General features: G+C 42.6%; 2 protein-coding genes across 2 annotated transcripts; one reads left to right on the forward strand and one right to left on the reverse strand.

Moving 5' to 3' along the window:
* Positions 1-477: 477 nt before the first annotated feature.
* LOC135714776 (uncharacterized) lies at positions 478-1,629 on the reverse strand. The gene has a single exon (XM_065238145.1). It carries the CDS (start codon positions 1,627-1,629, stop codon positions 487-489), a length of 1,143 nt encoding a protein of 380 aa, XP_065094217.1. The 3' UTR covers positions 478-486.
* Positions 1,630-5,878: 4,249 nt separating this feature from the next.
* LOC135714777 (histone H3-like) lies at positions 5,879-7,837 on the forward strand. The gene is made up of 2 exons (XM_065238147.1): positions 5,879-5,930; positions 7,545-7,837. The coding sequence occupies exons 1-2, from the start codon at positions 5,879-5,881 to the stop codon at positions 7,835-7,837; spliced, it is 345 nt and encodes a 114-aa protein (XP_065094219.1).
* Positions 7,838-21,636: the final 13,799 nt, after the last annotated feature.

A 21,636-nucleotide genomic window follows, 5' to 3' on the forward strand; every position in this document is an offset into this window, starting at 1 on the left:
AAACTTGCTTCAGTACGATGAATGTAGCAGCGAAAGCATTGTGCATGCAAAGAGTTATATTCGCTTTCTAAGTCACGCAGCTCAGCCTTATGCTGTTCATTCCTAGACCAAAAGTAACGCTTTCTTGCCCTGCGTAGGTCACGGTGAAGTGATTCCCAATTGATTTGTACAGCAATCACGGCTCTTATTCTGAGTATCACTTTCTTATCACCCAAAAGTTCTACTGAGTCAATACGCTCTGAAACGATATCTGATAATTAAATATCTGGCTCCATCGCAGGGGGTGCAAAGGGAGCTCTATAGAGAGCATATCACCTGCTACACCACCCTTCATACGCGAAAATAAAGCAAAGCATGCTGGAAGTGCTGAGTTTTCATCGCACCCAAAACAACTGGAAAAACGAATGATCAATACAGAACCTGATGCACACGAATTTAGTATATTGAATCGGTTATCAAAATAAAAACACGAATAAACACTTCAAATCACAACGCATACTTCCTCACATCGATGCACTTCTGCTGGGATCGTTTCTGTTTCCTTCGCTCTTCAAAGTAATTCGTCCTGTTGATGATCTCTTCGTCTTCACTGACATCCCCATCTAGGGGATTAACCTTCATTTCGACTGCATCATTCTCGGCAAATGATCCTTCGTTCCGGTGGTTCTCGATAGATTCTCGCAAGCGATGGTTTTCGGAAATCAGCTTCTCGATAACTCCTTTCAACTTCCTTCGGGCGGCACGATACTTCTTCAGATTCCGTTCCAGATGTTCAATCGTCGGGTTGGGTTGATTCGGTTCAAAATCCTCTTCCAAGCACAGAATATCTTCGCTCTGCTGTTTCCGAAACGTTTCGTTCTCTTTCCTCAAGGAGGCGTTTTCCGTAATCAGGTTCTCAACTTGACGCCTCAGCTCATCTCGGTTACGATGTAGTTCGGCGATGCTCTCAGTGCCAACGATTTCACTTCTCATTCGATCCATTTTCTCGGTCATCTGTTGCAAAGTGATCTCCAGCTGCTTATTCCTCTGACTCTCTGTTTCAATTATCTTCAGCCGCAACGCCGATTCTTCCTGGAGCCACTGATTCTGTGCCAGGAGCATTTGCTTCTCTTCGGTCAAGTCCCTCAACGCATCTTCTAGCTGCTTCTCAACATCGGTAGGAACAACTTCTCCTTTGTCGTCATCCTTTCGGTTGAATGTGCCTTCCCTTTGCAGTCGTTTCTCAGTATGGCCAATTTCACTGGGAACAAGTGGCGGTGGAGCTTCATCTTCAAGCCGGTCTTCAGTTTTCCCTTGATTCATGGGCTTCCCAAGTGATGCTGTAGAATGCTTCTTCTTTATGTACGAAGGAATATGGCCCAATTTCCGATTAATCACAGGATTTGGATCATGCTTCTCGCTATGCCCGGTGGAAGCTTTCCGATCAACGAAAACGCTACTGGACCATGGACGGCGCTCAGGTGGATTCGTTGCCCCACAGCAATGAGTTGCACTTTTCGGGCGCACCGGAATACGGCTACGGCTGCAACATGGCGAAGGTTTGCCTCTGGATAAGTTCGACGCTTTCCGCTCTTGGACTGGCTTCAAAATTGCGGAATCAGTTTTCGAGACAACCGGTTTGCGCTGCATTCTAACCGAAGACAGTATGACAGAAAGTAACCGGAAACAGCAGATGGCTACTGTGGTTTTTGTGTAGTTATTTATTTATTTTTTATTTATTTATTTCGTCAACCAACGTAGACTAGTACATATTAGAATACAGTTTTGTTTTCTTAAATTTATTTATTTATTTCGTCAACTTTGGAAAAAAGGTTGAAAGTATAATTTTTTCTTTAATAAAAATTAAGCAGTGTCAGCTTTCCTATTTTTTATGAGTTATAATGCCTTATGGAGTAAAAATATTGTTTTAGTTTATGCCGAGACATTGTAAAGTCAATGGTTTCGCAGTATTGATTGTAAGAGGCCATCATGCGGTTTAATGGCCCATATTTTGCATAATTTGTACGATGATGTTTTATGGCAAATAAATTTCGATTTCGGAGTTGCCGAGTGGGTGCATGGAAATTTAATTTTGATAAAAGTTCTGTGGAGTCAATGCGTTGCGAAACGATATCGTTTACAAATGAAACCATTGCATATTCACGACGCTCTTTTAATGTTTGTATGTTTATAAGCATGCAGCGTGCTTCATATGATGGAAGAGGAAATGATGTCCAACCTAATTTACGAAGAGCGTATAATAGAAATTGTTTTTGTACGGATTCTAATCTTTCTTCGTGCGTGATTGAAAAAGGAGCTGCTGCAATACAATGCTGCAATATTCCAGTATTGACCTCACATAGGCGATGACACGAGCAGTCCGCATCGTGCTCTCTTGCCGTGTGGATCTATTTGATTTATGCTGTAGGTACCGTTATGCCGCGGATACACTTGGATGACCTAAGGACCTAGGTGTGATTCTGGATACACAACTCTCTTTCAAGCAGCACATCTCGTATGCCGTCGACAAATCTTCCAAGGTTTATCTTCAAGATTTCCAAAGACTTCACGGATATCTACTGCCTTAAATCGTTGTACTGCTCCTTGTCTCGCTCTATATTAGAATACTGCTCGGTTATCTGGACTCCTCACTACAACAACGGTGTCGAAAGAGTTGAGTCTGTTCAGCGGCGGTTCCTGACATACGCGCTACGTAAAGAACCGTGGACGGATCCCTTCCGATTGCCTAGCTACGAAAGTCGTTTGCAACTGATCCATCTGGAGCCCCTGTTGGTCCGAAGAGATACAGCAAGGGTATTGCTAATTGCAGATATTTTGCAAGGACGCAGCCAATTGACATCAATGTTCAACCCAGTTAAATGCTGCACCTGCCCATACAGCGAACTAATTATAGCATGTTCAGTGCAATCGGCGGTTTACAGAGACTCTTCAATAGGGTCTCCGCACTATTTGACTTTGACTTGACACGCCAGCTGCTTCGTCTGAGGTTTAGTTAATTTTTTTCTAGATCAATTTAGTTTATCTAGAAATGATCCTTTTTTTACGGGATGACTATTGACTTGTTGATGTTTAGTTTTAGTACTTTTCATGTTTAATTTAGGTTACATCATTGGAGCCAACGACACCTGTTGATATTTAGTCATAAATACATAAATAAATAAATAAATAAATAAATAAATAAATAAATAAATAAATAAATAAATAAATAAATAAATAAATAAATAAATAAATAAATAAATAAATAAATAAATAAATAAATAAATAAATAAATAAATAAATAAATAAATAAATAAATAAACAAAATGATAAACTATGAGCATAAGCACTCCTTGGATGGTATTTTTACAAAAATCATTTATTGACATGATTACTGATATGCTAAAAAATAAATTTGCGAACAAAAAATGTTTCCTCGATTTGTTTTCTGTACTGAGTATCGATGCTACTGGCGCCAGGTAAGCAGCTCCTTCATCTAGACCCTTCATTTCGACCCATCAACTTATGGACCGGGGACCAACGGCTTTACTTCCTTTCCGAAGAAAGGCGTGATCAGAGATGGAGCACTTTGTGAAAACCGAAAATGGAACATATAACAAAATTATGAAAGATTTTGAACATTCATAATTCAGCTGCCCCTGGACCAATTTCAATAATTTTATCACCAATCGATCAGAATTATTTATTCGCAACGCTTGTAGTGTGTAGTGTAACATTGAAGATTTTCAACAAGAAACTATTGATGTGATTATTTGTTCACTGTTTTCATGAAATAAACGTTCTTTCCAAACCCAGTTGTCATTATCGAGTACAACTTGGTTGCACATCCGAAGTAACAATTTTGGTTTTATGAGAGTTCTGTAGACCATGATTTACACTTATAACATGCTTTAAAGCTTGGAATCATTCTGTTTTAACCTGAAAAGATATAAAAGAGCGCTGCAGTCTAGCCTCAACTCATGGACTCCAATAGGCCATACCCATAGCTGACGAGGCATACGTTCCTGTGAGGGGTAAGTTTGTTGCTATTGATTCCCACACCCAATTACTGATTCGGATGAGAAATATTCGTAGACGTCAGTTTCAGAGGACTGGAGATCTGGAAAAAAAAACTACAAGGGACAGTATATAATAAACGTTGTGTGTTAACTGCAGCAGGAGCGGGGTTCTCTCTGCTTACACTTTTTAGTATGACTTTGATTTGAAAAGAACCTTTCGATATGAATATGAATTTCAGAAACTTAACTCTCTTGGAAAATGTTGGTGGCCCTGAAAAGGGCCGAAATATTTGCACCTAGACATGGCTTCAAATTCTTCGGAGGCAACTAGTGTTGGTGGATAGAGCTCCTAGTGCGTGGACTTAATTTTCGTTCGAAACTTTCGCCTTGACAGTAAAAAGTATAACTCTTGCACTTTAAACCATCGCCCAATGTTGTCACTTTTCGAGTTGTAAACTCTGGGCATTTATCATCGTTGCCAATCTGCATCGTACCGGACTGTGAGCCAACAGCAAAGTCATGCTGCGTTCATCAGAACTCATCTGAGAAATCAAAAGACCCTTTTCAGGGTCACAAAAATTTTCTGACTGAAGAGTTAATTTGAATTTCTATCTTCTCAATGTAATTCTCGCGTCACTTATCAAATAGACCAATGTAACATATCCACCATTTTGGGAAAATCGAAGATGAAGTACGACCGATTATTATTTTAACTGTTTAGAAACAATACATTTTGCAATACTATTTCATAGGTAGTCAGTGAGCAATAATGTTGAAAATTCAGTAGAAACGGTAAAATCACAATTTTACTTTGAATTTCATGCTACAATATAGAAACAATCACATAGGACGTTTTGACTAGTCAAGTTGTACATCGGACATTGTTACATTGGACGAATTTTCTCAATGACATAATCAATGAGTGTTACATTGAACATTTTGTCTGCGTGATACTAGATTCCCTTTCACCTTCCCGTGACACTTATGAGGGGTCGTAGAGTTCTCTGCATCTCTCTTAAGTAAGTGTCGGACTAACATTCCTCCCCCATCCCCACCAGATGCAAGGACGTGGCCAGGACAGCTCTGGTCTGTTGGAGGGAAACACATCCTTTATCTAAGAGGTAGTAATTAATCACAAATTACTATCTAACAGCAACGGATGAGGATGCGCCTCCTTCTTAACAACAGTTTAGAGCTCGTACCACCTACGACATTGTGCAACCTGGTTTATGCTATGCTATGCTATGCTATGTGATACTAGATTCCCTTTCACAGATTTCAGAATAGAGTACCTAACTTTAGATTGGCCCCGCCTTTAGAAAATGAGCACCAATCATGTTAGGTAGTCCAAATGACCGGTAACGGTCTTCCGCTTGGCGCCTTCAGAGTAGGTAAAAGCGTCACGCATGACGTTTTTCAGCAACACCTCCTGCACGCCTCGGGTTTCCTTGTATATCAGACCGGAGATACGCATTATCACAACGAGCCTGACGACGGTCTTGGAAATACCCTGTAAATTATCATTCCTCCTTCGCCAAGTCCATTGCCTCCCTTGCCACGTCCAGGCAATGTTTATGCTGTTTAAGCTGCCTTCGGGTACGGTTGACAGGAAATCGATGCGAAAAATTTTCCATATAACTCTAGAGAGCGAGCTCAATACCTGCTTGACGGTCTAACAAAAAATGATGCTTGTTTTGACCATGAATACCTCTTTCATATCTACTCGAAGGCTAAATTCTTCTTACAAGTTGTTGCATTTTTGTTCTTTCATCGATTATGATTGGTTGAACATAACAAAAGTATGTTATTAAATAGAGGAGACAGCGGTTGAAATTTTTATTCAAAGTGTTCGATTCATCGTATCTGCACCGTAACTAAACACAATGGCTCGTACGAAGCAGACCGCTCGTAAGTCCACCGGAGAAAAGGCTTCTCCTGAAATCGCCTAGGACTTTCAAGACTGATCTGCGCTTCCAGAGCTCGGATCCAAGGTCCTGAAAACTCAGCCCAAACCCATTCCACCTCGCAGAGTCGAAAATGATGACAATAGGCTTTTAATCACCCCACAGGAGAGAGCAAATGCGATAGGCGAGCATGTTGCTTCATTGCATTTGCTTGTCTCGACTATCCAAAGTCCGCTCGATGATCAGGTTGCGCAATGCGTTCAAAACCTAGATGCCTCCCCTTGTGTCGTGCCTCCGGTGGATATGATTACAGTACAACAGATTTGCTCAGCGCTGAAATGCACCAATAACATGAAGGCTCCCGGGTTTGACGGTATATTCAACTTGATCTTGAAGAGACTCAACATGAAAGTGCAGTATCTTCTAACCGCTATCTTCAGCAGATGCTTTATCCTTTAGCATGTTATTTAATCATACAATATGGCCACAACTCAAAAAAGTAAACCCATTTTTCGGGACCTTCTGGCCTTAAAGTTAGTTCAATGCCCTTACCTTAACAAACCTTGAAATTACAGGCCTAACTGTTGATATCGATTCCGTTTTGTATGAAGCTTGTTGAAACAATTATCTGAATAGTAATAAAAGTAACAAATTTGTATTTACTACGAATCCTAGTAACAGCAAGATTGTCCCGTTGACAGCAGAAATGCCTAATCATTCGGGACATTTTTTAACACTACAACAATCCATTTGAGGGATACCAGAAAAAAAACAACAGAAAAGCCCTTTTTAGGGCCAAAAATAAAAAAAATATAGTTAGAATTATAGATCTTGAATAACTTAAAGCATCAAACCCAAACACTAATGCACCGGCCAATGCGGTCCTACGTCAAGTTTCCGTTCGTGCCCCAAGGCACAGACTTTACTTTTTTTGGCGTAGGACTACGCCTGTGATATCTTTATGGCGGTGCACTTTGTGAAAACCGAAAATGGAAAATGTAACGAAATTATGAAAGATTTTGAACCTTAATAACTCAGCTAGCAATGGACCAATTTCAATAATTTTATCACCAATCGATGAGAAACATTTCTACGCATCGATGCAATGCTTCCGACTGTTGATTTTAAACAAGAAACTATTGAAAAAGTGATAAATGTCAAGCATTGTCCAGAAGTGTCGAAATAGCTAATAAATCCACCAAATGGATATGCTGCTTCTTCAACACTGTCATCAGAGAGTCGTTAGTAGACAACATGAAAGTAAGGTACAATCCCAAGCTGCACACGCCCAGCAAAATAAGTTGCTGCAACTTGGTTGTGACTGAAATAAGTTGCATACAAGTAACCACAACTGTTAAGTGACAAGTGTACTACTTGGGATAATCACTGTAGGTATACAACATACAAAAAAGGGGATGAGTGTGCGTTGTTTAACGGGTCTAAAACAAGACGCTATCGTCTGAAGCGTCTGACATAACGGACTGTACAAGCTTTGCAGCTGTCTATTTCCTTTACATCCGATTAAAATCACCCGAGTACCGTTGTTGAATGGTTGTCTTTCAGCATCCCATCTTCCGCAGGGCACTAGCTCTAAAGCATCTGCCCTAGGAACTGTTTTTGTTTTCAGAGCATGCTATTTGTTTGGGGCATACACTTCGCATTTACTCAACGCACCGAAGCGCTCCAGCCACCGGAGGAGTGAAGAAGCCCGACCGTTACCGGCCAGGAACCGTCGCCCTGCATGAGATCCATCGTAACCAGAAATACACCGAACTGCTGATCCGCAAGTTGCCTTTCCAGCGTCTGGTTCGTGAAATCGCCCAGGACTTCAAGGCCGATCTGCGCTGCCAGAACCTATGTGCCATCCACGCCAAGCGTGTCACGATTATGCCGAAGGACATCCAGATGGCTCATCGTATCCGTGGTGAACGGGCCTAAATACTCTATTAGTGGAATCTTAGATAATTAAAACATAGATTGCTCAGTCGGGCATCCCTGCTTTTACCCGAAAAATAACATTGATAGCGCGCTATCTGTCGGCCAACGGGTGAGCTAAAAGTTTAGCAGCCGATATGGGTGCGCATTTCGAATCAAAACTGCCCTGCGTACATTAATGTTTTGATTGGCGCATTCCACGTCGGACGTTGAAAATTGACATTTTTTCACATCGGTTTTGTTTTGCTTTTTATTAGCAGTGTTCAATCTTAAGTGGTGGAGAAATATAAAGCCCTACAGTAAAAGTATGGACGACTGTCACCACAAAACTGAACAAAGCTGTTCCAATCGAGCAAAGCGGTGCATTTTGACGGTTCGATTGGATCAACTTTTGACAGACGTCCATACTTTTACTGTAGGGCTTTAGAGAAATATTGTCAATAATATTGATAATGTGCAACTATATTGTCATGAATATCGTCAATCTCTATACATTCCGATCCCGACTCGCTAAATTGAAAGTCAGCATCCATCGAACTAATGCCATCTAAACGTGAAATTTGGCTCGCAACGTTCCGATTTGAAAACGGAACAACTGTTGGTAGCAGTCTGCAGATAAGAAAAGTTTATAATATATTATTGCCGAATTTTTGCGTGTGACGGGGGGGGGGGGGTCTTGAAATTGATGAGAAAACTTCAAGTTGAGATTAATTCATTCATATTCAGTGTTGGAAAAATACCATATAATCAAATCTCACCAATGCCCATGCCCAAGATCACGCTTGATTTTCGTAGACAAAAATTAACAAGCAAACAACTGCGGTTGATTTTGCAAGCTGTGATGTTCCAGCTTGGAATATCAAGCTAACAATTTCTCCAAACTATGGTGAGATGAGTTTCATTAGTTTTGATTTACATCCGAACGCAACCGAAACTTCTATAACGACTGGTAGCAGTACCTTCGTGTCTGCCATCGGCGAAGATTTAAAAGAGATAGCAAACTATACTTTCTCTTTCTAAGATAACGATGTGAAACGGAATCCTTTTTGTATCGAGTCAGCTCTCAGCTTGATTTTTTCACGTTGTGAATATGCAATATCAAAGGAGCTTGTGAAATCAATATCAAGCATGATATTTTGTTCCAATAGTACGCGTGATATTGCGAGCGGAAAAATATTATTTGATTGATGATTTTGCCAACACTGCTCATATTCTTGAAAACGTAGTCAACTCATAGACTGAGTAAAATTTTACGAGATTAGAATCTCAGGCATTTTTTTCTAATATGAGCATCATCTCGATGTACACTCATAAAATAAGTCATATAACCAGTGGAAAATATCCATGTGAATTTCACATAATTTTCAAGGGATCCTATAATTGGAAATTGCACCATTAAATCATATGAACGTTACGTGTCCAATGAAATCTATATGATTACACACATAGAATTTCTCATGTAATGTGATATTCAGATTAAAATCATTATTTTTTGTTATTGGAAAAATAATATTTGCGTTCCTAATACAAACTAAATGACAACTTTTTTCAGTGAACATATGAAATTATTACACGGAAAAAAAGTTTTCATGTTGTTTCCATTGGGAATTACACATTACATTTTTCCATTAACAAAACCAATGATACCTATCTGAATTTCACATAAAACTCATGCATTCACATGAGTTCTATATGATAAATTTCTTAAATTGTGATTTTGTGGTGCGATTCCCAATTTGAGTAATTTAAACTTTAATTTGAGTCGATCTTATATATCATGTATTGTGGAAATCCGTTAGTTACTTAGTACTGTAGCACGCCAGCAGCGAGGGAACGAGCACATCTTAGTGAAAGATTCAACTTTCCACCACCTAAATATGGAGAAATCAACAATCAAAAGAGCAATTTATTAACACTTCGTGCTCAAAAAGCGTTGATGAATCAGAATCAGGGTTTCAAAAACGATTCATATAGGAAAGAATATAGAAATAAAGATCATCGAGAAATGGAGAGTACTGTACAACAAATCCAAGTATGTACGATGAATTGGCGCTAAACACTAACTCTGTTATAGCGATTTTACAAATGTAGTTGTGAAATAAGATATATCAAGCAACATATAATAGGTTCTTTTCAGGGCACTCATAGTCATACTAAAGAGTATAAACAGAGAGAATCCCGCTCAAATTCCTATTGCTACACAAAACACAAGCTCCTGCTGCAGTTAACAAATAACATTTATTATATAAGACCACCTAGTCCTACGTCACCATTGCGTACAACCCCATAGGGTTTTAGTTTTTTGGCACATACGAAGGGTTAAACCACAGAAACTCGTGGAGCTACCACAACTCAGCGTCTGCATCTCAAATCGTGCTACGTCCGGAGGCCATAAAATCTGTTCCTAATGTATTCATAAATCGTTTATTCAAAAGGTAATTACGTCTTGTGTGCAAACGATTCACAAGTCATTATTGGAAAAGCCATTAAAATGTTCACCCCATCTCATCAGAATCATCCATGTTCTGCTTTCACACTTCCTAATTCATAAACAGGTAAAAACGTCACTGCTTATGATTGATTATTTTTATGTAGCATACAAAAACATCCATCGACAAGAAATGGCATCATTAAAGGCCAAAAGAAACGGCATTAAGCCATTCGGTGAAAAAAAACTGGGGCCTTCAACGATGATGATGATGAACAGTTCACTCGAACGGCTCGTGTACGGTGAAGGCTCTCTCTCACCCTGGCTAAAATTTCACGTGCGCCTTCAATGACGACGGTCACAAACAGAAGAAGCGTTGGCGTCGGTCTTAAAACAACTAAAGTAAAAAGTAAATTTTCCCATCACATGTGAAACCATTTCAGTTTAACACGACTGACGGGCGTGACTGTTGCTGAACGACTTGAACCGCTCGCATTCGATCAAAACTGGCAAAAAGCGCTCCGGAAATGAGGAATGCTGTGTGCATGTGGTTACTTACTCGTATTAAGGTACCACCACAACTCTGCAAATTATGATGGAATGCGATGGGGCGTTTATATTCCTTGCTGCGGGGATGGAACCGCGGCGAGGCGTGAAATGTGCTCAGTCATTTTAAAATGAGTCAAGAATGTTTGGGGGTGGGTGGAGGAAAAGGCTTTCCAGGCAAAGTGCGATCGACTCGACTCTAAAAATAATCGACTAATTCGCTATAAAACTCAGCTGGTTGTGAATCATTGGCTTAGCTAATGGGAGTGCCTAGAGGGCCAAAATTGGTTATATAATTTAAATCAAATCAACAAGAAACATCTGGAGGGGCCTGGATCATTCTGGAGGAGGTCAGACACCCTAGGAACCCCCGCTAGCTCCGTCAATGGTTTTGATGCAAACACTTTAATCAATATTTATAAGCACCATGTGGCCCATGTAAGCCAAAACTAGGCCAATTTCGCCTCACTTCGATACTGCCTCGGGCCGTTTCCGCCATTGCCGTCGGTGGGTAAAGTGAGCTGCAGCACCTAATAATGTTCAACTTTTCGCCCGAGTGTGCTAATGAAGAGGAGAAAACTTTTCCCAACTCCACCCACCTTTTTCAAATGCACGCTGCCCGCCCGCACTGCCCACAGCACGAGACTTCCAGAGAACAGCAAACCCCAGCCCAAGGCAAGGCATCCGAGAACAAAAGAAAATTATGTATTTATCAGCAACAAACTTTCTTCCAGTCGGATATTTTGCATCCTGCTTTTGGTGGTTGATTTTCTGGGCTGGGCTGGCCTGGCCTGGCCTGGCACTAAGCCGTTGGGGTTGGTTGGCTGGCTTGCTGGAACTTAATCAAACAATTCGCGCAGAAGGTGAACCTAAATGTTTGCAAATATTTTAAAAGCCACCCACCCTTTCCAGCTTATACCTGCCCAAGTGAAAGACAAGGTCAAGGAAAGCTGCAAACTTCTTGTGCACTAATTCCTATCGAAATGTTGCCGAAGTTTTTCATTTTATGAACAAAACAGACATACGCCCAGCATAGAGAGAGAGTAATCATCCAGCCAGACCTTGCTCGGTACGTTTGCCAGCTGGTGTAGGATCCGGTAGCAGCTGTTCGAGGGAATCAAACATGGAAAATCCCTCCGGCTAGCATTCTACAAGCACTGAAACTCTCTTGTTCAAACAAACAATGCATCTCAAGAATCATGCTCAAGTTCTCGATTCCTGATTGCTTCTGGCTTGGTTTTGGAACAGGAACATCAGGAGAAATATTCATATGTAGGTACGTTGATGATGGGTGCCTTTGTGGTCCGGTTGTTGGTAAAGGAATAAGGGAGCTCGAAAATGTGTTCAAAAGTAATGTTATCGAAAAATGCCAAGTGTGTTGCATGCAGATGGAGAGCTTTGGGGAGTTTGTGCTGGGAAGTTTTATCAAGGGTGATCTTCTCAGCATTTGGAAGAAGATTGCAAAAAGGTGAAGCTTATGAAAGGAAAGCCGTTGGTAAGCTATGTTTGTTGTGATTTCGAGACTAATAATTATTGGAAATTTTTCATATTTCGTTAATCGATTTTGAATTTGTGCTTCTCCGAAGTAGGAACTAACGTAGAATTCTTCTAGTGGAATCAGATAAACGTGGTAGTAGTAACTTCCCAATGCCCAATTTATTCTATCCAAGCTTACATACACAAAGTCGCAGTCTACTTACAGCATAAATCTACCGAAGAGCTTTACGTTCTAAAACCTAAACTAGCCCTGATTTAAATATAATTAAATATATCTCCTAATGACAAAATGACAAACGATCAACGAGCCGAATGATAATGCCATGTCAGAAAAGGAATGCAATTAAATATATAATCTTCTTCCCTGTTTTTCATGACAAACTGCCTTTGGAGTATCACTCGCTCGGACCGGTAGAAGGAAACGATCAAATTGTTTCCAAGCTGCTTCACGAAGTAACGCCGAAGATGATACACGTGTGATAATGGGAAAATCGACCGCGTTACGAAAAGTGGTCAGGCTTCGACCACTTATAACTCTGTCAATAGCGGATGGATTTTAATTCTAAACAAGCCGATCTATTGGAAATTTTCACTTGCATGAGTTTATGTTCCTATTTACATGCAGTTCGCTCTAATTTCAAGAAGTTCTCGAATTTTCAGCAGTAGTAAAATTACGTTTGTTTTCTATTGTTTATGATTTTACTTCGTTCGTACATTCCAATTGACTAGCCTGAAGGGCTTTTCATCTTTGTTTCTGTTAGCACCACCCGCGAAAAGCTACCAAAGGGACGTAGATGAGTGACTTGCGAAGCGTTTGCTCCGATAGGGCAGAGAAAGGTAAAATTTATTCCGATAGGGCCGCTCAATTGTATTCAAAAAGTAAACAGTGACAAGAGATAATCACGACTTGTTGGATAAAAAATGTATTGAAATTTCATGAATTCGTACTAAGTTAATTAATAGAACTACTTAAGTAGAGGACAATAATTGTAGGTTAACTTAAGAATGTAAAATTTATCAACAAAAAAGTAAAACATAAAATTGAATTTCAGCTTAAAGCTAACTCACAACAACAATAACGAGTTTGACTCGAAGAGGTCCAAAAACAGAATCCACTGCTGCAACAACAAACTTTAAGAATTATTTCTTGAAAGTAATTTCGACTTCTCAACACTGAACTATTATGCCTGAAATGCTACCAATGTGTGTTATGCCGGCCAAGGGGTTCCCGTGCACCGTCGTTGGTAGGATCAACACCATCGACGACTGCAAGTGCAAGAGAGGCAAAACTTCAATTGGAAATGCAGCAATTGGCTGAGGAAAAGGAACTTCAAGCCAAGCTGATGGCAGAAAAGGCGAAACACGACCAGGAGATGCAGGAAAAGGTTTTGAAATTGGAAAAGACAGGAGGGAAAAGATGATGGAGGATCTGATGAAACTGGAGAAGGAGTTCCTGGAACGGAAATTCAAGTTGCTTCACGCGCGATTGAATGAGGATGCTAAGGCAAGTTCAAGAGCGAGCATGTGTAGCGGTGATAGTGCAGCCGATAGCGTCGATAAAGTTCGATGCTGGATCGACAACCACCAAGTGATCCTGAGTGCCAAATCTGGAAAAGTTATTTCCACTGGCCTCACATCGCAAGCGGGTGGCCACATCGTGCCAACGGAATCGATGCCGGTAGCAAGCACAGCGCAAAAGAGGTGGAATGTAGTTCCAGTTTCAGCAGTTACCAGCAACGAAGCGGGATCGAAACAGGTTAGCACACAAGGAGGTGTGTTTTCGAAAAACTTTGATGACGTCAATTCACCTATTGCGACCGTACACCAGGGAAGTTTCACTAGTGTCGCAGATCCACCCCTATCACTTCCAACATTGCTTCAATCAACGCCCCGGGCAGCACCTGTGTCGCTGACGAGTATTCCAACTGTGCAGCCGAGAGTAACGTTGCAGGCGAATACCAATCTGATTCCGCCTGCAGTCAACCAGCTGGTTCCGGATTTAGGAACAACAGTCGGTGGCAGTACGATGTTTCCTCAGATCCCTGTACCGGTATCATACGGCGGATACAATCAACCACGAGAGGACAGACGTTATTGGATGGATCCTCGAGTTGGTCAGTACAATCCGTATGTAGTACCTACTTCGAACATGGTGAGTACTACCAGCTCAGAAGTTTTCACAAGAAGAACTGTAGAACCAACCAATCAAAACTATGTCCAACCATCACATACTTTCCAGCCAACACTAGGGCAGTTAGGGCACTCCGAAATACCTAGAAACGTATCGCACTTAGATTCCGATAGCTATTTCTTAAATAGGAACCAGCCTTTAAGTTTTTCAAATCCTCTGGTGTCACAAAATGCTCCATTCGCTGCTTCTCACACACAAACCGTACCAATGCTTTCGCAAACATGGTGTAATTCTCGACCGCCACTTCGTCCTCCTATAGTGAGTGCCTCGAGTTATCAAACACCTATACCAGCTGTACCAAACCCACAGTTGCAGTATGGGGTGTTTCAGCCATCGTACGGCCCGAATGCGCAGCAGTTAGCAGCACGCCACGTTGTTCCCAAAGACCTTCCGTGTTTTATTGGGAATCCAACAGAGTGGCCGATGTTCTGGAGCAGCTATGATACATCCACGCAGATGTGTGAGTACTACGATTCGGAGAACCTGATGCGACTACAACGAAGCTTGAAAGGGGACGCGAAGAAAGATAATCAACACGTTGCGAGTTCTGTATGGACGACCGGAAGCAATCATCAACTCTCTTCTGGCTGAGGTGAGAGCAACACCGACACCGCGACCAGAAAAACTGGGGACTATAGTCAGTTTCGGCCTGGCTGTTCGCAATTTCTGTACGCATCTAGTTTCGACTGGACAACAGGTACATTTGACTAACCCGATCTTGATCGATGAGCTAGTCGAAAAGCTTGGAAGCCAACATTAAGCTGGATTGGGCGATGGATAAGCAACGAGTGCAGAACGTGGACTTGAGGACATTTTCGGATTACATGAACGTGATCGTAACGGCAGCTAGTAGTGTTACACCAGTCACTGCCAAATCCGAAAAGTCGAAAGGGAAAGCCGAGATACACACGGTGAACGTCCGGAACGACAAGTCAACCAACAAGAAACCAGAAGCTTCCATCCAAACGGGAAGCGAACGTCCTTGTGTGGTTTGTCAAACAGCCGGCCATAAACCAAAATACTGCAGCAGCTTCAAGTCGAAGACGTTGGAAGACAAATGGAAGGTGGCCCAAGAAGTTCATCTGTGTAGACGCTGCTTGTATCCGCATGGTAAATGGCCGTGCAAAGCATCAAACTGCGGGGTCAACGGTTGCCAACAACGCCATCACCGATTGCTCCATCCGGGCGATCCACGAGAAGGCTAAGCAAACGGTTCGACTCCGCTTTCTGGCGTAATCTTCGTTCATCAGCAACATCACCAAATTCTCTTCCGTAATGTCCCTGTAGTTCTTCACGCTAATGGTCGATCGGTTCAAACCTTCGCTTTCCTGGATGGTGGTTCCGATTGGGTGTACAAGGTCCGACTTCTCCTCTGTGTATGCAGTGGACTAACGGGGTCAAGCGTGTGGAATAAGAATCCCAGCAAATTCAGCTGAATATTTCTGGAGTTACCACAGGCAAGCAGTTCACCCTACAAAAAGTGCAAACAGTCGATGGGCTAGAACTACCGCGACAGTCTATACATTTTGAAGAGCTGAGGAACAAATATCCGTACATGAGAGGTTTACCTGTTCCAAGCTACAACTACAAGGTATCCTGATAGGTTTGGACAACACAAGGTTGAAGACAACGCTAAAGTTGCGAGAGGGCCGTGAACACGAGCCAGTAGTCGCCAAAACTAGGCTAGGCTGGGTTCTATATGGTCACTCTGGAAATGAAGTCAGAAGTTTATCACAGCGAGTTCTTCATATTCGTACCAAGTCCCAAGACAACGAATTACACGAGCTAGTGAAGAGTTTCTTCTCTATGGAGAGCATTGGGGTTTCGGTGACACAGGCGAAGGAATCAGCGGACGACAAGATTCTACAAGCAACCACAACCAGGACTGAAACCGGCAGATTCGAAACCGGACTTCTGTGGAAGTTCGACAACGTTGAGTTTCCCAACAGTAGGTCCATGACCGAGCAGAGACTGAAGTGTTTAGAACGTCGTCTTCATAAATCACCAACCTTGTACGACAACGTTAGGCAGCAAATCGCAGACTACGTATCCAAGGGCTATGCACACAAGGCAACTCCACGAAAACTGGATGAGATGGATCCGAAGCGGACGTGGTTTTTACCTCTGGGTGTCGTAGTGAATCCCAAAAAGCCCGATAAAGTTAGGGTCGTCTGGGATGCCGCTGCATCGGTGGAAGGCGTTTCCTTGAACTCCGTTCTTCTAAAAGGACCTGACCTGCTGACAGTCTTATGTCGTTATCGACAGAAGGAGACCGCCATCAGCGAAGACATAATGTAAATGTTCCATCAAGTACTCATTATACTCCAAGATCGTACAACTCAGTGGTTCCTGTGGCAGGACAATCCATCCGATCCGTTTCAAGTATACGTCATGGACGTCGCTATTTTCGGATCAACGTGTTCTCCTAGTTCAACGCAATTTGTGAAGAACCTGAATGCGGATGAGTATGCAGCGGAATTCCCAGAGGCGTCGGAGGCGATAAAGAAAAATCACTATGTGGACGATTATCTTGACAGCGTTGATTCTGTCGAAGAAGCAGTTCAGCTGGCATTGGAAGTTAAGGAAGTGCACGAAAAAGCAGGATTCCTTATTCGGATTGGGGAGAAGAACACGAAGTCGGTGAGGAGTTTCACCATGAACAAGGGTAGCAATCTGGAACGGGTATTGGGGATGGTGTGGTGACCACAAGAGGATGTATTCGTATTCTCGATGACTTTCCGGGAGGATCTGCAACGTCTAATGGATGGATCCGTTGTGCCGACCAAACGCCAAGTCCTGAGCTTAGTCATGAGTGTGTTCGATGCATTAGGGATGATCGCTCCCTTTGTAGTTCATGGAAAGACGATAGTTCAGGAAGCGTGGCGATCCGGAATTGGCTGGGATGAGCAGCTACCTGCAGATATCGTACCCCGGTGGGAACAGTATGTAAAATTACTTGGAACACTGGATATGGTGAAGATACCCAGATGCTACTTTCCCGGCTACAGCGCTGGCGGCTACGATTCGCTCGAATTGCACGTTTTCGTTGATGCTAGCAGTACTGCATACGCCGCCGCAGCCTACTTCCGGATAGTAGATGGTGGTAAAATACGCTGCAGTCTCGTGTCTGCAAAAACCAAGGTGGCGCCGATTAAGTAACTTTCAGTGCCACGGTTGGAGCTACAAGCAGCCGTAATTGGAACACGACTTATGAAGTCCATCATAGCAAATCACACGTTGCAGATCAAGCGCAAAGTATTGCGGAGCGATTCTTCCACGGTCTTGAACTGGCTTCGGTCAGACCCGTGAAAGTACAAGCAGTATGTAGCGTTCCGGGTAACAGAAATTCTGGATGAAACGGAGGTCACCGATTGGAAGAAAGTGCTCACGAGAATGAACGTAGCCGATGAAGCCACCAAGAAGGGTCATGGACCATGTTTCGAAGAACAGAGCAGGTGGTTCAAGGCCCCAGAGTTCCTGTATAAGCCGGAGTGTAGCTGGCTAGATTAAGCGGTCGAGTCGACAACAGCCGAAGAATTGGTCCATGTGCACCAGCTGCCACCGACGCAGCCAGTCATCGAGTTCAAACGGTTTTCAAAGTGTGAAAGGTTAACCCGCACAGTAGCATTCGTTCTACGGTTTGGCTGCAGGCAGAAGGGCAAGGACGAATCAAAGAAGGACGGAGAAGTAACCTTGAGCAGTGAGGAGTGTAAACTAGCGGAGTCGACAGTGTTTAAGCTGATCCAAATGAGTGAATACCCGGACGAATGCAAAATTCTGCGGAAAAATAACCAAGTGCAGCTAGAGCAACGTAAGCGAATCCAGAAGAGCAGTCTGATATTCAAACTATCTCCGTTTCTAGACCCAGCCGGAGTCATGCGAATGCGATCACGCATCGCTGCCGCGGAGTGCGTTTCTGATGAAGCCAAGTTTCCCGTGATCTTGCCGAAGGATCACTACGTCACGCAGCTAGTGATTAACTGGTATCATAAGAAGTATGGACACGCGAACAACGAAACGGTGGTGAACGAAATGCGAGACTTCCACGTTTCAGAATTGCGAACAGCCGTCAAGAAGGTGGCAAGTTGCTGTAACTGGTGTAGAGTCTACAAATCGAAACCACAAGTCCCACCGATGGCTCCACTGCCTTCGGCTCGCCTTACACCGTATGTCAGGGCTTTCACCTTTACGGGACTGGACTATTTCGGTCCGATCACTGTTCGCTTTGGCCGTGGTGGTGTCAAAAGGTGGGTAACGCTCTTCACCTGTCTAGGAACCCGAGCAGTCCACTTAGAAGTCGCCTACACTCTGTCTTCCGAATCCTGCAAGATGGCGATACGTAGGTTCATTGCCCGTCGAGGTGCGCCACAAGAAATCTACTCAGATCAAGGAACCAATTTCCAAGGTGCTAGTACGGAGCTAAGGCAGCAGATCAGTGCCATCAATCGAGATCTAGCGGGGACGTTCACGAACGTAGACACGCAGTGGAAGCTCAACCCTCCTTACGCACCCCAATAATATGGCATTGCGGTCGAACTGGAAGCAGGTTCAGGTAATGCTGGATCGATTTTGGGTGCGGTGGATCAGGGAGTACCTGCCTGTCATCTCCCGACAACCAAAGTGGTTTGGAGAGGTCACTTCAATCAACATTGGAGATTTGGTTGTTGTTTGGTTGTACCCTCATAGATGATGGCAGTGTCATCCACAAACATTGACAAAATACCACCACCCGGAAGGGGAGGCCCCAGCATCAACGTTGAAGAATGATCTTTCCGACAAGTAGTTTTTGATGATCTTAACAAAGAAGATCGGGAAGCTGTATCGATACAGCTTAGCCATCGAGGCCATCACATTGTCGAACGCGTTCTCAACGTCCAACAATGCCATGGCATATGTATTGGACATGGACTTCTTCCGCTTGATAATGTGTGAGTTGGTGGATGATAGAGTGGACTTTGCTAAACCTGAATTACTCTTTGAGAAAGATGTTATTATCATTTGAAAACACCAGCGGACGGCTGAGTATCAACCTTTCGAATAGCTTCGAGATGGATGACAAGAGGCTGATGGGGCAATAGCTTTTGGCACTTGGTCTCTGCCAGGCTTGTGGATTGGAATGACTTTGGCTAACTTCCAGCATGCAGGGAAGTAGCCAAGCACCAAACACTTATTGAAGACCGCTGAAAGGAGCTCGAAGAAGTCAACACTCAAGTTTTCCAACTCGATGTTGACCAGCGGCCTTCATGTTATGATTGATTTAATGGCTGCTATCACCTCATCAGCTGATATTGTATTTTCGTCTGGGACCACTTTGGGGGTTGCCTCCGATACTGCAGGCTTATTATAGCTTGGCCAAGGTTATGTGAATTCACAAAGTGTTGATCAAGAGCACTGGCCTTTTCAACTGGGATTATGAGTAAGTAAGAATCCATTATATATTTAAGAGGGGAAAGGGTCTCAACTTTTGACGTAGGACTACGTCTTTCATTTCTATACTGGGGGTACACTTTGTGATAACCAAAAATGGAACATGAAACAAAATTATGAAAGATTTTGAACATTAATAACTTAGCTGCTACTGGACCAATTTCAATAGTTTTATCACCAATCGATCAGAAATCTTTCTACGCGCTTAAGAATTGCTTTCGAGTGATAATTTGTAACGTGAAGCTATTGAAAAAGTGGTAATGTCAAGCAAGAGCGCTGCTGTATGGCATTAGCTCATTTTCGCTTCGGGCGGCGTGGTGAACAGCAATAGCAGCAGTAGGAAGGTGGTGGCTAGTCCACTCCTTCACACCCAACAAGCAACAATTGACTGGTCGTGGCAAAGGAGGAAAAGGTCTGGTAAAGGAGGTACCAAGCGTCATCGCAAAGTTCTTCTAGATAACCACCATCCGTCGTCTGGCTCGCCGTGACGGTGTCAAACGTATCTCCGGTCTACGAGGTGTGCTGAAGGTGTTCCTGGAAAATGAGGTCCGTGATGCTGTCACCTAAACTAAACACGCCAAGCGTAAGCGGCCGTGGATGTCCTCTACAATAAAACGGCCCTTTTCAGGGCCATCAAGCTTATAACAGTAACGAGTTGGCATAGAATTTATCTGTGCCTGTTTGTCCATATTCAGAACCACAGGCCCCCAAAGACCACAAAAATCGATACGACGATACTGACAAAACAACTTTCGTCACTCACTTGAGCTAACAATCATCTCCAAGGGAAATCATGCCAATTTTCCGTGACAATGAAGTCTGTCACAAACATGTGCAGTTTTTCGTATTGCTTAAATTTGTTACGCAATTAAATGAAATAATCAAAATAAAGCCATGTCTCCTTAAAAGTGTTCAAGCATCTGCGTCCGTTAACAGGTGAATAATTGTCATTGAATGAGATTTTGATGCAGGTTTATGTGAGAGTCAATTCTTGCAGTAACAATGTAATAAATAAATCTCTGGAGACGAACCAGCCCAGGGCTGAAAGTCCCCTTAATAAAGATATAAAAAAAAATCTGTCAATATCGCGTGAAACCTTTCAATGACAATGAAAATTATCAGCACTGCTGAGAACACCTCTGATGGAAGATTTTTCCCTCCACTCATTATGCTTTCCAACCCATTAGGGGATGACAATCAGAATCGATTAAAAAAGAAAAAAAAAATTAAACTCCACCAGACCATGAAGAGGAATAAGTCGATTAACGAGCATTCCACTCTACTAAACTGGTCTATGGATACCTTTATCTCTCGAAGTCTCTTAGACAGCGACTCTGACGACAGTCATTTTGCCTCTAAAATCCATTAACATAAAACGATGATGTCTTCTCCTTTGTGGTGCTTCTGTCACATCATCATTTCCCCCTACATACCTTTGCCCCGTGCTACCTATTTCCTGTTGAGATCAAACAGATTTTTCTATTCGTCTTTTGGGGAATTTATCAAATGGCTATTTTTAATAGCAACCGTAGCCTGGTGTAAAAATGCCATTCTACATGCCTCTTTGATGATCACCATCAATTATGCGAAATTCCTAGCGGGTGGCTTCTTTGTTGAAGAACACATTCCGTTTCATTCAAAAGTTTGAAGAATTTCCAGTCGTCAGCGCAAGCAGGCATTTTAACACGAATGCCGATCATCCCGACAACCGAG

Source organism: Ochlerotatus camptorhynchus, unplaced genomic scaffold, assembly GCF_037179485.1.
Source record: "Ochlerotatus camptorhynchus isolate MF236.1 unplaced genomic scaffold, CSIRO-AGI_Acam_v1.1 ptg000716l, whole genome shotgun sequence".
NCBI classification, from domain to species: domain Eukaryota; kingdom Metazoa; phylum Arthropoda; class Insecta; order Diptera; family Culicidae; genus Ochlerotatus; species Ochlerotatus camptorhynchus.

Excerpts from the sequence above, each read along its gene's own strand:
- LOC135714777 (XM_065238147.1), top strand. The coding sequence starts at position 5,879 with ATGGCTCGTACGAAGCAGACCGCTCGTAAGTCCACCGGAGAAAAGGCT. Across the intron at positions 5,931-7,544 it reads CACCGGAGAAAAGGCTTCTC|GGCATACACTTCGCATTTAC; the intron begins CTGAAATCGCCT and ends CTATTTGTTTGG.
- LOC135714776 (XM_065238145.1), bottom strand. The coding sequence starts at position 1,629 with ATGCAGCGCAAACCGGTTGTCTCGAAAACTGATTCCGCAATTTTGAAG.